Source organism: Vipera ursinii (genome assembly GCF_947247035.1).
Source record: "Vipera ursinii genome assembly, chromosome: 15".
Taxonomy (NCBI): domain Eukaryota; kingdom Metazoa; phylum Chordata; class Lepidosauria; order Squamata; family Viperidae; genus Vipera; species Vipera ursinii.
This window is the reverse complement of record NC_139528.1, coordinates 4,007,013-4,021,202: the sequence shown is the minus strand read 5'-3', so window position 1 is coordinate 4,021,202 and position 14,190 is coordinate 4,007,013. Positions and strand designations below refer to the sequence as shown.

Below are 14,190 nucleotides of genomic sequence, written 5' to 3'. Positions count from 1 at the left end.
ATGCGCAAAAAGGTTTTTTGCGCATGCGCGGACGCACGCGGCTGCCATTTTTTAAAAAATGAGATGGAACCGGTTCCCGGTTGCCCGATGGCGACGGCCCGTCTGCAAAGCTGCCGCTTTCGGCAGCTTTGCAGACGGGCCGTGGCAGCTTCCGCAAAGAGCGGCGCCCCTGCCCATTCCGAGAGGTGCGCGCGCACCTCTCCGAACGACCGGAGGTGCGCGCGTACCTCCGCGCGAATGGGCAGCGGTGCCGCTCTTTCAGGAAGCCCGCCGCGGCCCGTCTGTGAAGCTGCCGAAAGCGGCAGCTTAGCAAACGGGCTGCGGCAGCTTCCGCAAAGAGCGGCGCCCCTGCCCATTCCGAGAGGTGCGCGCGCACCTCTCCGAACGACCGGAGTTGCACGCGCACCTCCGTGCGAAGGGGCAGCGGCGCCGCTCTTTCAGGAAGCTGCCGAAAGCGAAGGGGCAGCGGCGCCGCTCTTTCAGGAAGCTGCCGAAAGCGGCAGCTTCCTGAAAGAGCGGCCCGCTGCCCGTTCGCGCGGAGGTACGCGCGCACCTCCCCAAAGGTTTGGGGAGGTGCGCGCGCACCTCCGGTCGTTCGGAGAGGTGCGCACGCACCTCTCGGAATGGGCAGGGGCGCCGCTCTTTGCGGAAGCTGCCGCGGCCCGTCTGCTAAGCTGCCGCTTTCGGCAGCTTCACAGACGGGCCACGGCGGGCTTCCTGAAAGAGCGGCACCGCTGCCCATTCGCGCGGAGGTACGCGCGCACCTCTCCAAAGGTTTGGGGAGGTGCGCGCGCACCTCCGCCCATTCGGGGAGGTGCGCGTGCACCTCTCCAAATGGGCGGTGCCACTCTCCATTTGGAGAGGTGCGCGCGCACCACTGCCCGTTGGAAGAGGTGCGCGCGCACCGGGCGGCTGGGAGCCGCAAGAGACGGCTCAAAGAGCCGCATGCGGCTCCGGAGCCGCAGGTTGCCGACCTGTGATCTATTGCAAGTGGAGACGAGCTGTGTTTCCCTGTGTAGTTTCCCTTGCTATCGTATTAAATGATGGCACATTTTCGCCAGGTGTTTTGATGGCGGCGTGGGGGCACCTGCTGCCCCAAGATTGTGGTTGTGTGTGTCTTCTATGTGTGGGTATGCTTGCTCCACCGTATGACCTGTGAAAAACAGAACCTGTGGCTCGAGCTTTTTTTACTTTTTCTGCTAAGGCTAATTAATAATAATAATAATAATAATAATAATAATAATAATAATAATAATAATAATAATAATAATAATAAATAAAAAAAATTATTTGATTTATATACTTCCCTTTTCCCGAAGGATTCAGGGCAATAAATATCAAAAATACAAGATACAAAAGTTTAAAAAAATTAAATCATTGTGCCCGATGCAATAAATTAGTTAAAATCAATGTTAAAACCCCAAACCCATCAGACCAGGCCGGCTTGTTCGAATAAATAAGTTTTTAGATCACATCGGAAGGAGCGAAGGTCGGAAGCCATTCGGAGCTCAACCGGTAAGCGGAACTGCTTTCATCCTTGCGACGAAATCTGCAATACCATCAAACATGCCCATCTGCCTATCCCAGGTCCTTGGTAAGGACTTGATAGGTAGACAGAAATGCCAAGTCCAGTCTGAACATCTGGCTGACTGTGTGATGATCAATAATGATGATGATGTTGGAAGGGACCTTGGAGGTCATCTAGTCCAGCCCCCCTGCTCAAGCAGGAGGACCTTATCCAGTCTCTTCTTAAAAACCTCCAGTGATGGAGCACCGGCAGCTTCTGGTGGCCAGCTGTTCCACTGGTTGTGTTAGGAACTTTCTCCTTAATTCCGGGGTTGCTTCTCTCTTTGATCAGTTTTCAATCATTGTTTCTTGCCTTGCCTTTTGGTGCTTTGGAAAGTAGTTTACACCCCCCCCCCTCAAATATTTTAAGACTGCTATCATGCCCCCCCCTGGTCCTTCTCTTCATTAATAAACTGGACGTGCCCAATTCCAGCAACCGTTCCTTATATGTTTTGGCCTCCAGTCCCCCAATCATCTTTCTTGCTCTTCTCTGCACTCTTTCTAGAGTCTCGACATCTTTTTTAAATGCCTCTGCCTTTTTACTCTCCAGTACAGCATGAATCCTTCTTCCCCCCCCCCAACCTCCACAGGGAGACTTTGGGGGGGGGGAGTCTTTACTTTAATTACTCTTGATTGCTCCCTGATGCAGCCAGAATGCTAATTGATTTGAGGCCGGATCAGTCCTGGCTTTGCAAATAGATTAAAGAAATCTCTGGAGGTGAGTTTGCTGGCATGTGCGGCTGATGTCATGTTATCCTCTTGCTTTCCTCTCGTTAAGCCGCGGGAGGAACAGCACACGTAGTCCTCAACTTACAACGATTCGCTTAGGGACCGTTCAAAGTTAAAACGGCGCTGGGGAAAAAAATTGACTTAGCACCGTTTTTCACACTTAGGACCGTTGGCGCATTCCCCCCCCTGGGATCACGTGATCCAAATTCGGGCGCTTGGCAACCGGTTCACATTTACGATGGTTGCCGTGTCCTGGAGTCACGCGATCCCCTTTTGCGGCTTTCTGACCAGCAAAGTCAAAGGAGGGAAGCCAAACTCGCTTAACGACCGTGTGACTAACTTAAAACAGCTGCGGTGATTCGCTTTACCGCCCTGGCGAAGGCAAGTCGTAAAGTGTGGCAAAACTCACTTAAGCGTTTCGCTTAGTGACACATTTTGGGCTCAGTCGTGGTGGTAGCCCTCGACTTAACGACCACAATCGGCACCAGAATTTCCACTGCTAACCAAGGCGTTAAGGGAGTCACACTCGATTTTACGACCCTTTTCTTTTTTTGGCCTTGGTTGTTGAACAAACTATTGCCGTCGTTAAGCAAATCGCGACGCTAAGCGAATCCACCTTCCCGGATTGACCTCTCATCACGAGCCCGTGACGAGGGAGATGACACGACCCCCGGGACGCTGCCCCTTGTCGTAAATTCAAGCGCCCAAATTTTGATCCCGGGAGGCTGCGGGACGCTGCGGCTGTGATAAACACGGGGACCGGTTGTGAGTCAGTTTTTCCAGCGTCACCGTAACTTCAAACAGTCACTAAATGAGTGGTTGTGAGTGGAAAACAACCTGCACTTCTGCCTCTTTGCTAAGAGTCATTTTTTTCCCCTAATTGTTTTTAATCACCGACTGTGCCTGACAAACACCAATAAAACTTATTTTTTGTATGCCAAAAGCAGGAAAGGAGTTCAAAGCAGCCTTGGAGCTTGCTCGCTTTCTTGCCTTCTCTTTTCCCCCCCCCCTCCTTTTTTTTGGGGGTGGTGGGGCTGGTTCTGCTGGCTAAAATACTTCCGATAGCGGATTCTAAGGAGGGAAGCCGGTGGTCGCTAAACGAACGGTTGTAACACGAGGACTACCGGCAGGTGGATTCCTCGTGGCGTGCCTCAGGAGAACGAACTGGAAAGCAGTGGGTTTTATTTATTTATTTATTTATTTATTTATTTATTTATTTATTTATTTATTTATTTATTTTTATTACATTTCTATCCCGCCCTTCTCCGAAGACTCAGGGCGGCTTACAAGCTTAGCAACCTCTCCAGGTGAAAAGTTGGGCAAAGGTAGGAAAAGATTTTTTCCGAGCAGGAGAAGGCAGAACGGAGGTAGACGGGGCTCCGGGATCGCCATTCCTGGAAAAGGGACGGGGAAATTGTCGTTTTTACGCTTTATTTGCCTAGGATTAGTCTCTGGCCTTCCTCAATCGTGCTGCAAAGGTGAGCTATAAATATGTTAGCTAAAGGGAGGGGCGGAGGAGGGCTGGATTTTGTACTTTTTCATCTTTGCTCCGCTTACGGGCAACCCGGATGCAGGTGTGTCTTGGAAGGAGATAGGCAGGCCTCGTGGGACGTTTAGGGTCCTCCACAGGTATTCCTCGAGTTACGATCGCGGCTGAGCTCCAGGGGCTAAGTGGAAACGTTTGCTAAGAGAGTTTGGGCCCCGTTTTACAGCTTTTCTGGGCCCCCGGTTGTGATCGCGGCGGTTGTTAAGCTAGCAACGCGCTCGTTAAGCGAATCTGGCTGCGGATCTGGTTTTGTTCGTCAGAAGGTCGCGAAAGGGGGACCACGTAAAACACCGCCGCCGCCACCCCCCTTTTCCCGGAAACTTGCAACTAGCATAAATACGAGTGTCTGAATTTTGATCAGGTGAAACGCTGGGGGAACGCTGCAACCGTCGTATGAAAACGGTCTTTTTTTCTTACAGCTTTGGAAACAGTCACTAAACAAGCTGTTGTAAGTTGGGGACGCCCTGGATTTGAATGGTAAGCAGTTCCTGTATATAACCACAGGAGTTAGAACAATGAACCGGTGGAACGGCTCGCCTCCAGAAGTTGTGGATGCCCCGACACTGGGGGCTTTTATGAAGAAACTGGACAGCCATTTGTCTGAAATAGTGTAGGGTCCCCTGCTTGAGCAAGGGGTTGGACTAGAGGACCTCTTAAGGTCCCTTCGAACTCAGTTTTTCCTTTCCTTTCCTTTTCTTCTTTCCTTCTTTTTTTTAAAAATAAGGTTTTTAAGAAGAGACAGACCTTTGTCTGAAATGGGGATAGGGTCTCCTGCTTGAGCACTGGGTTGGACTAGACGACCTCCAGGGTGTCTTCCATTATTCTGTTACCTCCTCACACCTAACCGTTCTCGACTTTCAACTTTTGTGGAGGATTTTTTTTTTTTACTTAGATGGGCTGGACATGATGCCCCCCCCCCTTGGCTCTGAGTACTGGATCGCCTCCTTTTTTCTCTTATTCTTCTGTTTTTGTGGCTCAACAGCTTCTGTTCACACACACACACACACACACCCAGTTCCGCAGTACACAGAAAGCAGAGCCCACGTCAAGCGAAGCAGCTTGGGACGACTCCATTGTGCACCCGGACAGTGGGACATTGTAGTGGAACTAATTAAGCAACATCAACAAAGGCAGGGCTGGATACTCATGGTTGGAAGAGCTTTGGCTTCAGAAGGAGTTGAGCGGTTATTTACAAGGCCCTGGTTTGGGGAATTGGAGTCTGGGTTGTTTGGCTGATCTCAAAGGGGAATCGAGCTGCTTAAAATGCGGTCAAGTGCATAAGGCAATTAAATTGTTAATTATGCAGTAATGCCACGTATAGATATTTCCATATACATGGGTGCGGATAGACAGATCTATCTCTTTATCTATCTATCTATCTATCTCTATCTATCTATCTATCTATCTATCTATCTATCTCTATCTCTTTATCTATCTATGTATCTATCTCTTTATCTATCTATATCTATCTATCTCTATCTCTATCTCTTTATCTATGTATCTATCTCTATCTATCTCTTTATGTATCTATCTATCTATCTATCATCTATATTTCTCTATCTCTATCTCTTATCTATCTATCTATCTATCTATCTATCTATCTATCTATCTATCTATCAATCAATCATCTAATCTATCCAGTTAATTTAATCTATCTAGTTATCTAATCTAATCCTCCTCCTCCTCCTCCTCCTCCTCCTCCTCCTCCTCCTCCTCCTCCTCCTCTTCTTCTTCTTCTTCTTCTTCTTCTTCTCCTCCTCCTTTTCCGTCTCCCTCCTCCTCCTCCTCCTCCTCCTCCTCCTCCTCCTCCTCCTCCTCCTCCTCCTCCTCTGCAAATTCCCACTCCCTTGTAGCACTGATAACAAGACCTAGTTGGGTCATGAAATGTCTGTAAGAAAACAACCAAGCTCACAGACCACCAACGACTCCAGAGCAATCATCATCATCATCATCATCTCCTCCTCCTTCCTTCCTCCTCCTCCTCTTCCCCCTATCTTCCCCCTATTCCTCTAGTTCCTGTCTGCAAACATTCTCCTCTCTTTAGAAAGATTTTTTTTTAAAAAAATATATTGCACAGTCTCATTTCTGTGGCACCCTCAACCCCCCTCAAGGTCTCTCTGTTTCCTGCCTGGCTGCAGAGATGCCAGCTCCTTTGCTTGTTTCTTTCTTTCCCAGCTGCGGCTGTGTCTTTTAACTGCATTATTTGGCCACAAGGTATGTGAAGTTTCTGGAAGCAGGCCAGCCTCCTTGTTTGTCTCCTGAAATGATCTGGGGCGATGGGCAGGACGCAGGACCAGGAAAGCACCCAGAATCCTCTCTCCCTTGTAGCAGCCGAGTAGATCCTGGCTGCCAAAACAGTGGGAAGGAGGACCTCTTCTCTGAAATGCAGATTTCTCTCTCTCTTCTCTCTCTCTCTCTTTTCTTTCTCTCTCTCTCTCTCTTTTCTCTCTCTCTCTCTCTTTTCTCCCCTCTCTCTTTTCTCTCTCTCTCTTCTCCCCTCTCTCTTTTCTCTCTCTTCTCTTCTCCTCTCTCTCTTTTCTCTCTCTTCTCTGTCTCTCTTTCTCTGCCTCTTCTCTCTCCTCTCTCTTTTCTGTCTCCTCTCTCTCTCTTTTTTCTCTGTCTTTCTCTCTTTCTCTGCCTCCTCTCTTTTCTCTCGCCTCTCTTCTCCTCTCTCTCTCTTTTCTCTCTCCTCTCTCTCTGTCTTTCTGTCTTTCTCTTTTCTCTCTCCTCTCTCTCTCTGTCTTTCTCTCTTTCTCTGCCTCTTCTCTCTCTCTTCACTGTCTCTCTCCTCTCTCTCTTCTCTGTCTCTCTCTCTTTCTCTTCTCTCTCTTCTCTCTCACTCTCTCTCCCCCCCTCCCTCCAGCCAATTGGGGGGGGGAGCCTGGCAGGAAGAGGCGGTGCTAGAGCCGTACACAGGGAAGTAACCTTTTGCTTCCTTCGCAAGGAAACAGCACCCTGGTTAGAAGCCGCGGCGGCAAGCCCACCACGGCTTAACGGCTCCCCCCATGACAGCAGCAATATGGAGACGACTTAATGGGTTGGTGAGTCCTCGGGAGACGGTGGGGGGTGGGAGGTCGGCTTTCATCCCTGCCCAGGACTCCGAGAGACGCAGTGGTGACTTTTCCTGTTGCTCGGTGGAGAGGCTAGGACTAGGTCTCTCTGCTTCTTCTTCCTCCTCCTTCCCCCCCCCCCTTGGTGTTGTTTTTCTCCAGTCGTCTGTCTAATCCCGTTCTGGAGGACAGCTTTTTGTTGAGCTCTGGCAAAGGGAGAGGTGTTGGACAACAATTCCCAGCATCCCCAGTCGGTATCGCCATTCTGACAAGAAGGAATAGCGTTGGGATTGTAATCCATCACATTGGGAGGAGTCAAACGCCCTTGAGTGGTATTTGAAGTTTGTACTTAGCAATCCAGTAAATCCTCTTCTCTTCTCTTCTCTTCTCTTCTCTTCTCTTCTCTTCTCTTCTCTTCTCTTCTCTTCTCTTCCTCTCTTCCTCTCCTCTCCTCTCCTCTCCTCTCCTCTCCTCTCCTCTCCTCTCCTCTCTCTTCTCTCTTCTCTCCTTTCCCTCTGTTCCTCTCTCTATTCCCTTCTCTCTTCTCTTTTCTCTCTCTCCCTCTCCTCTCCCTCTCCTCTCCTCTCTCTTCTCCTCTCCTTTCCCTCTGTTCCTCTCTCTATTCCCTTCTCTCTTCTCTTTTCTCTTCTCTCCCTCTCTCTCTCTCCTCTCCTCTCCTCTCCCTCTCCTCTCCTCTCTCTTCTCCTCTCCTTTCCCTCTGTTCCTCTCTCTATTCCCTTCTCTCTTCTCTTTTCTCTTCTCTCCCTCTCTCTGTCTCCCTCTCCTCTCCTCTCCCTCTCCTCTCCTCTCTCTTCTCCTCTCCTTTCCCTCTGTTCCTCTCTCTATTCCCTTCTCTCTTCTCTTTTCTCTTCTCTCCCTCTCTCCCTCTCCTCTCCTCTCCCTCTCCTCTCCTCTCTCTTCTCCTCTCCTTTCCCTCTGTTCCTCTCTCTATTCCCTTCTCTCTTCTCTTTTCTCTTCTCTCCCTCTCTCTGTCTCCCTCTCCTCTCCTCTCCCTCTCCTCTCCTCTCTCTTCTCCTCTCCTTTCCCTCTGTTCCTCTCTCTATTCCCTTCTCTCTTCTCTTTTCTCTTCTCTCCCTCTCTCCCTCTCCTCTCCTCTCCCTCTCCTCTCCTCTCTCTTCTCCTCTCCTTTCCCTCTGTTCCTCTCTCTATTCCCTTCTCTCTTCTCTTTTCTCTTCTCTCCCTCTCTCTCTCTCCCTCTCCTCTCCTCTCCCTCTCCTCTCCTCTCTCTTCTCCTCTCCTTTCCCTCTGTTCCTCTCTCTATTCCCTTCTCTCTTCTCTTTTCTCTTCTCTCCCTCTCTCTGTCTCCCTCTCCTCTCCTCTCCTCTCTTCTTCCTCTCCTCCCTTCTCTCTCCTCTCCTCTCTTCTCCCTCTCCTCCTTTCTCTCCACTCTTCTGTACCCCTACCCCTACTACACCCTCCCCTCCCCTCTTTTCTCTCTTCCTTCAGAATGAATCAGATCAGGCCACTAGGCACCAAGAGATGGAAGGCCGATTATTCCTGTAAAATTATCCCTTCCTGTTCTCAAGGAGCAGTCATGAATAATTATATCTGGCTTGGCTTTCATTTCACCTTTGGCCCCGAGCGTGCTGGCTTTCAATATCTCAGGTGCGGAGTGGTCTCTTAGGCGCTTGCGGCGTGCGTTAAGGAAGCAGAACCAGGGGTTGGCACCGTGTAGGCATTTTGTCACAGACCTAGCGGTACATCATAGACAACCCTCAGTTTGTAGCCACAGTTGGGGTGTGTGTGTGTGTCAGAATTTCCGTTGTTGAGCAAGGCGGTTGCTAAGTGAGCAGTGGCCTATTTTTATGACCTTTTACCACCATCCCTACTCTTCCTTTCCCCCCCCCCCCCAAATAACCATCCCTGGGGATGCTGCAAAGGTCAGAAGCGCAAAGAGCGGTTGTAAGTCGCTTTTTCCTGTGCCGTCGTAACTTTGAACAGTTGCTAAGCCAACGGCTGTAAGTTGAGGACTGCCTGTGTAGAGGCTAAGGCAGCCATGTTGAAGTGAGGCGTTGTAGGCCAGGAATCTCACAAGCCGCCTAGCCTCTTGAGGGCTGCTTGAAGAAACGCGCGCAAAAGTCCGGGTTGAGACCTTCCTGTTTTGTCCCCAGGATCTGTGGCTGCAGCCAGCCTGGGAAAAGTTTGAATGAACCCCGAGATTCTGTCTGTAGCTCTGGACGAAGAAACTGCAGTTGTCTCGCGTGTGCCTGGCCAGCCCTGCTATTAATGGTTCCTTTTATACCTCGGCTATTTTTACAGATGGCACGCATCCTCCGGCCAGCCAGAAAAACAGAGGTGCTGTCGGTTTATTTTGGTGTCCGATAATGTGCAAGCGTGTTGCTGCTTTCCTCCTCCTCCTCCTCCTCCTCCTCCTCAGCACCGTGAACAGCAGGAAGGCAAATAAAAACAGTTGTGGTTTTTTTAAACTTTTTTTTTTAAATTTAAACATTTTATTAAGTACAAAAGTTTAAAAACATTGAACGTAGTGTACCATCTTTGACATCTATCTTTGTCTGGTCATTCCATATTGGTGACATTGCATGTGGTGCATTAGAAAGTAACTATTACATATTTATATACCGCTATAAATGCCCAAAAAAGGGACGCGGTGGGTTAGGACGCTGAGCTTGTCGATCAGAAGGTCGGCAGTTTGGCGGGTCGAATCCCGAGTGCCGCGTAGCAGAGTGAGCGCCTGTTACTCGTCCCAGCTTCTGCCAACCTAGCAGTTCGAAAGCACGTAAAAATGCAAGTAGAAAAATAGGGACCACTACGGTGGGAAGGTCACAGCGTTCCGTGCGCCTTTGGCGTCTAGTCATGCCGGCCACATGACCACGGAGACGTCCTCGGACAAGCGCTGGCTCTTCGGCTTTGAAACGGAGATGAGCACCGGCCCCTAGAGTCGGAAACGACTAGCACGCATGTGCAGGGGAACCTTTACCTTATACATTCCCAACTAACCTTTTCCTACTTATATCCGTTCTATCGACTTCCTTCTTTTTTCCCTCCATTTGTAAAATTTATTCCATACTATGTAATATTTTGCACCCTGACTGAAGGTAGATGCGCCCAGCTGGTGTGCGGTGCACTCAAAGCCTCTTGATTGGTAGGGAAACCTGGACCACGGCGTCAGAATGCCAAAGGTTTTGAGGCTGAAGGACAGTCCTCTTTGCCCCCCCCCATCCCCGCCAGGATGTCTAAATCTGGTAGAATTTGAGCCCCCACTTTTGACCACCCCACCCTGTTTGTTCCTTGGTGTTTTCCTTCCATTTTGGTGCCCGCCATTCCAGATTCCATGCTTAGCCTTGCAGAAGAGACCAGATTCCGTATCGCAGTCTCTGAAACAAAACACCACTTAAAAGACCCTGGGTAAGTTTTTTTAATATCCAATCATTTTCTGGTGGCTGCTTTCGTTTCGCGGGGGCCACCGAGGCCTGGGAGGAAAAATGCCTTCCAGCTTGGCTTGCATCGGGAAGACGAAGAAATCTTCCAGCATCCCAGTTGTGCGTTACTTGCTCAGGTGGCTTTGCAAATATCTCTGGGGGGGTTTTGTATATATCGTCGAATCGTTGGTTCTAGGCAGCAGGAGACCCTAGGGCAGGGGTCTGCAACCTAAAAAAGGAAAAGAGCCACTGGGAACCGGTTCCATCACAAATTAAAAAAAGTGGGAGCCGCGTGCGTGTGCCCGTTCGCGCGGAGGTACGCGCGCACCTCGGCAGCTTCGGAGACGGGCCGCTACAGCTTCCTCAAAGAGCGGCATCTCTGCCCGTTCGCGCGTACCTCCGGTTTGGGGAGGTACGCGCGCACCTCCGGTCGTTCGGAGAGGTGCGCGCGCACCTCTCAGAATGGGCAGGGGCGCTGCTCTTTGAGGAAGCTGTAGCGGCCCTTCTGCAAAGCTGCCGAAAGCGGCAGCTTCGGAGACGGGCCGCTACAGCTTCCTCAAAGAGCGGCATCTCTGCCTGTTCGCGCGGAGGTACGCGCGCACCTCCGGTCGTTCGGGGAGGTGCGCGCACACCTCTCCAAACGGGCGGTGCCACTCTCCATTTGGAGAGGTGCGCGCGCACCACTGCCCGTTCAAAGAGGTGCGCGCGCACCGGGCGGCTGGGAGACGCAGGAGACGGCTCAAAGAGCCGCATGCCCTAGGGTCTCTTACGCAAGGCTGTGAGAGCATGCAAGGTGCTCTCCACCAGCATTGTCAAAATCCTCATTTTTTTTACGCTGCTTCATCCCAGGTTGAGGATCCAATATCTCCAGGAAAGGCGAGCAAAGAACTTCTCCTGGGTTGGATTTTGTTTTAAGGCAGCTGTTTCTCCTCTCCTTCTACAGCTGGCTGCTGCCGTTTTGCCCTTTTGAGGACTCTGGCCATTTTTGGGCTGGGTGGCTGAGCTGTCTTCTAGAGGGGTGGGCGGGCGAATCTGAGCGGTATCCTCAACTAGGGTCATAACTAGGAGTCAGTTGCCAAGCGTCTGAGTTTTGATCGTGTGACCACGACGATGCTTGCATCAGTCATAGGAGAGGATTCGTCCCCTACAATATTAACCTGGTGAACTCTAAAGCTTCCTCCTTCCGTTATGTATTCAAGATGGACAGTGATTGATAGTTATATGTTACTTATACGTAAGGCTGGAGGTCTATATGCGTATGTTGTGTGTAGCATGTTTTAAATGTGTGTTATGCATGTCTACAACTTTGATTTGGAGCAGCTAAATTTCCATTTTAATGTGTGCCGTTGTGCTCACAAGGGGGGGAAAATGACAATAAAGGTGATCTAATCTAAATCTTGGCTACGCGTGGATTTCGTTTCCCAGAAAACCCCAGGTGCTTGGAGGCGGGGGCAGAATTCTGGCATTTGAAGTCCCTGCTTCATAATGTCGCTGAGATTTTGAGAAACAATGGCGTAGCCGTCCCCTTCCATCTCTGATTCTAGGAAATTCGATTCTGCATAGCAAGGTGGACGGGTCACTCGTGACAGACAGGCCCTCTCCACAAGGTCATTTTGAATGCCCTTTGATGTGGACCGGAAAGTTTTTGGATGGTGAGGATTTGACGTGGATCGTGAGAATCAAGATCACGTGAATGCCACTTCACCATGCCTCGGTAAGGCCGCACTTGGATTATTGCGTCCCGTTTTTGGCCGCCACGGTGCAAAAGATGTTGAGACTCTAGAAAGAGTAACAGAGAAGAGGAGAGGAGAGGAACGAAGGCTAAAACCTACGAAAAACGGTTGCAGGAACTGGGTATGTCTCGTTTAATAAAGAGAAGGACCAGCGGACACAGGATAGCAGCCTTCCAATCTCTCAGGGGCTGCCCCAAAGAAGAAGGAGTCAAGCTCTTCTCCAAAGCCCCTGAAGGCAAGACAAGAAGCAACAATGGATGAAAACTCATCAAGGAGAGAAGCAACCCGGAAGGGAGGAGAAATTTCCTGACGGTTAGAAGGATTAATCAGTCGGAACAAGCTGCCTCCAGAAACGGTGGGCGCACCATCGCTGGACGTTTTTAAGAAGAGAATGGACAGCCGTTTGTCTGAAATGGCACGGGGGTCTCCTGCGTGAGCAGAAGGTTAGACTAGAAGACCTCCAAGGTCCCTTCCAACTCTTTGTCATTCTGTCCTCGGGGCTGCTGTCTGAGCTTGGTCTGTTTTCTCGCAGACATTTTCATGACCAAACTAGGTAACGACGTCAGGTGGTGTGTGGCTGTGGATTCTCAGCTCACGCGAGACCAAGTGGCCAAAATCTTTTTGTTTTTTCCTCCCCTTCTCGGCGTGGTTGCAATTTCTCACACCCCAAACACTGCTGTGGTTTGTTTCCTCTCGTATTTGGCCCTGAGGCATCTCTCCCCTCATCATTTGCAGGCAAATTAAGTTAAACATTAATCCGATCCTCCCCCATCCCAAATCTTAACCTTGGAAGATCAGGAGGGATTCATTCCTTGGACTTTTGATGTTTTTAATTTCTGGGAGGAAACGTCAGCTTGAAGGACAGCAGGGCTGTAAATCAGGATTTCACAACCGTCTCAGCTTGAAGACCTCTGGACTACAACTCCCAGGATTCCCCAGCCAGCCATGCTGGCTGGGCAATCCTGGGAGTTGTAGTCCAGGCGTCATATTGTTGCTAAGGTTGAGAAACTCCGGCATAAACCAAACTGAAACAATAGGTTAGACCAGACATGTCAAACTTGCGACGTCACGTGACATATCGGAGCTTTTTCCCCCATTGCCGGCAAGGGGGTGGGTGCGGTTTCGTCGCGACGTGTCCGGCCTGTGGGCCGGCAGTTTGACACCACTAGGTTCGACTAAGAAAAAAGCGGGCGCAAAATTAAAATCTTTCCAGAAATCCGGTTGCTGGGTCACCTGAAGAAAAAAAAAAAAACGCAGCAAATTGCACCCGGGAAACGTGAAAGATTTCTGCCGTGCTAGGATTAATTTCTGAGGCTTCCCAAATCTCCGGCAAGAGACTTCAGGTATTTCCATTGATGACTGAGAGCGCGACAGACTTTACACTAAAAATCCCTCTTTCCCCCCCACCCCCTCCTCAACCATCAGGATTACAAAGCCTGCTAACAGCAAATTCTCTCCGTTTTTTTTCCTCTTCCTAAACTCATCTTCCTTTCCGCTGACTGAATTCTCTCGTGAATATGTTTTGTTTCTCAGCAGATTTTTCTTTTTTTCTTTTTCTTTTTCTTTTTCTTTTTTCTTTCTTTCTTTCTTTTTTTTTTTTTTTTTTTTTTTGCTGTTGCAGTTATCGCCAAGCGCCCTTCAGCTTCGGCCTGGGTTCGAAAGCTTGCCGTTGCTTTGGGGAGCTTTGCGGGACGCGGAGACGATTTGCAAAAGGGGACAGAATTGGACGTTTCCCAAATCTAGTCCGCTGTTTGGGGGGGTGTATGGCTTTTCCTTCCTCCCTGCAAGACTCTCCCCCCTCCCCCCAGTTGTCCTGCCTTGTAAACAAGCTTCCCCAATATATTCTGGCTCATAAGGGGCTCTTATCTGGACGTGAAAGGCTTGAGATAACGAAAACCCATTGGCCAACTCAAGAGGGACCGGCACAACACTGAAGATTGCCATTGAAATGTGATTAACTAAACCTCCGGGCAGATGACTTTGCGCCTTTGCAGAAGGTGTAGCCGGAGTACATTTCCCCGCTGACGGTCCCAGGTTTATAACATAATTGAGCTTCTAATAATATATGTGTGTGTGTGTGTGTGTGTGTGTGTGTATACATACATATATACATATACATATATACATATACATACATATATACATACACATACATACATATACAT

At 49.7% G+C, this 14,190-nt stretch overlaps 1 protein-coding gene across 10 annotated transcripts in view; it reads left to right on the top strand.

Annotated features, from left to right (window-relative positions):
* MARK2 (microtubule affinity regulating kinase 2) overlaps positions 1-14,190 on the top strand; it is a 97,827-nt gene that overhangs the window by 17,483 nt on the left and 66,154 nt on the right. The window contains exon 1 of one of the 10 annotated variants that reach the window (XM_083373981.1): positions 6,790-6,882. The exons of 8 other annotated variants lie outside the window; for them this stretch is intronic. In XM_083373981.1, coding sequence (XP_083230107.1) covers positions 6,847-6,882 — 36 coding nt within the window. In that variant the 5' untranslated portion in view covers positions 6,790-6,846. Of the gene's footprint in view, positions 1-6,789; positions 6,883-14,190 lie in introns of those variants that run through there. One more of the 10 variants, XM_083373986.1, reaches the window with a different exon arrangement.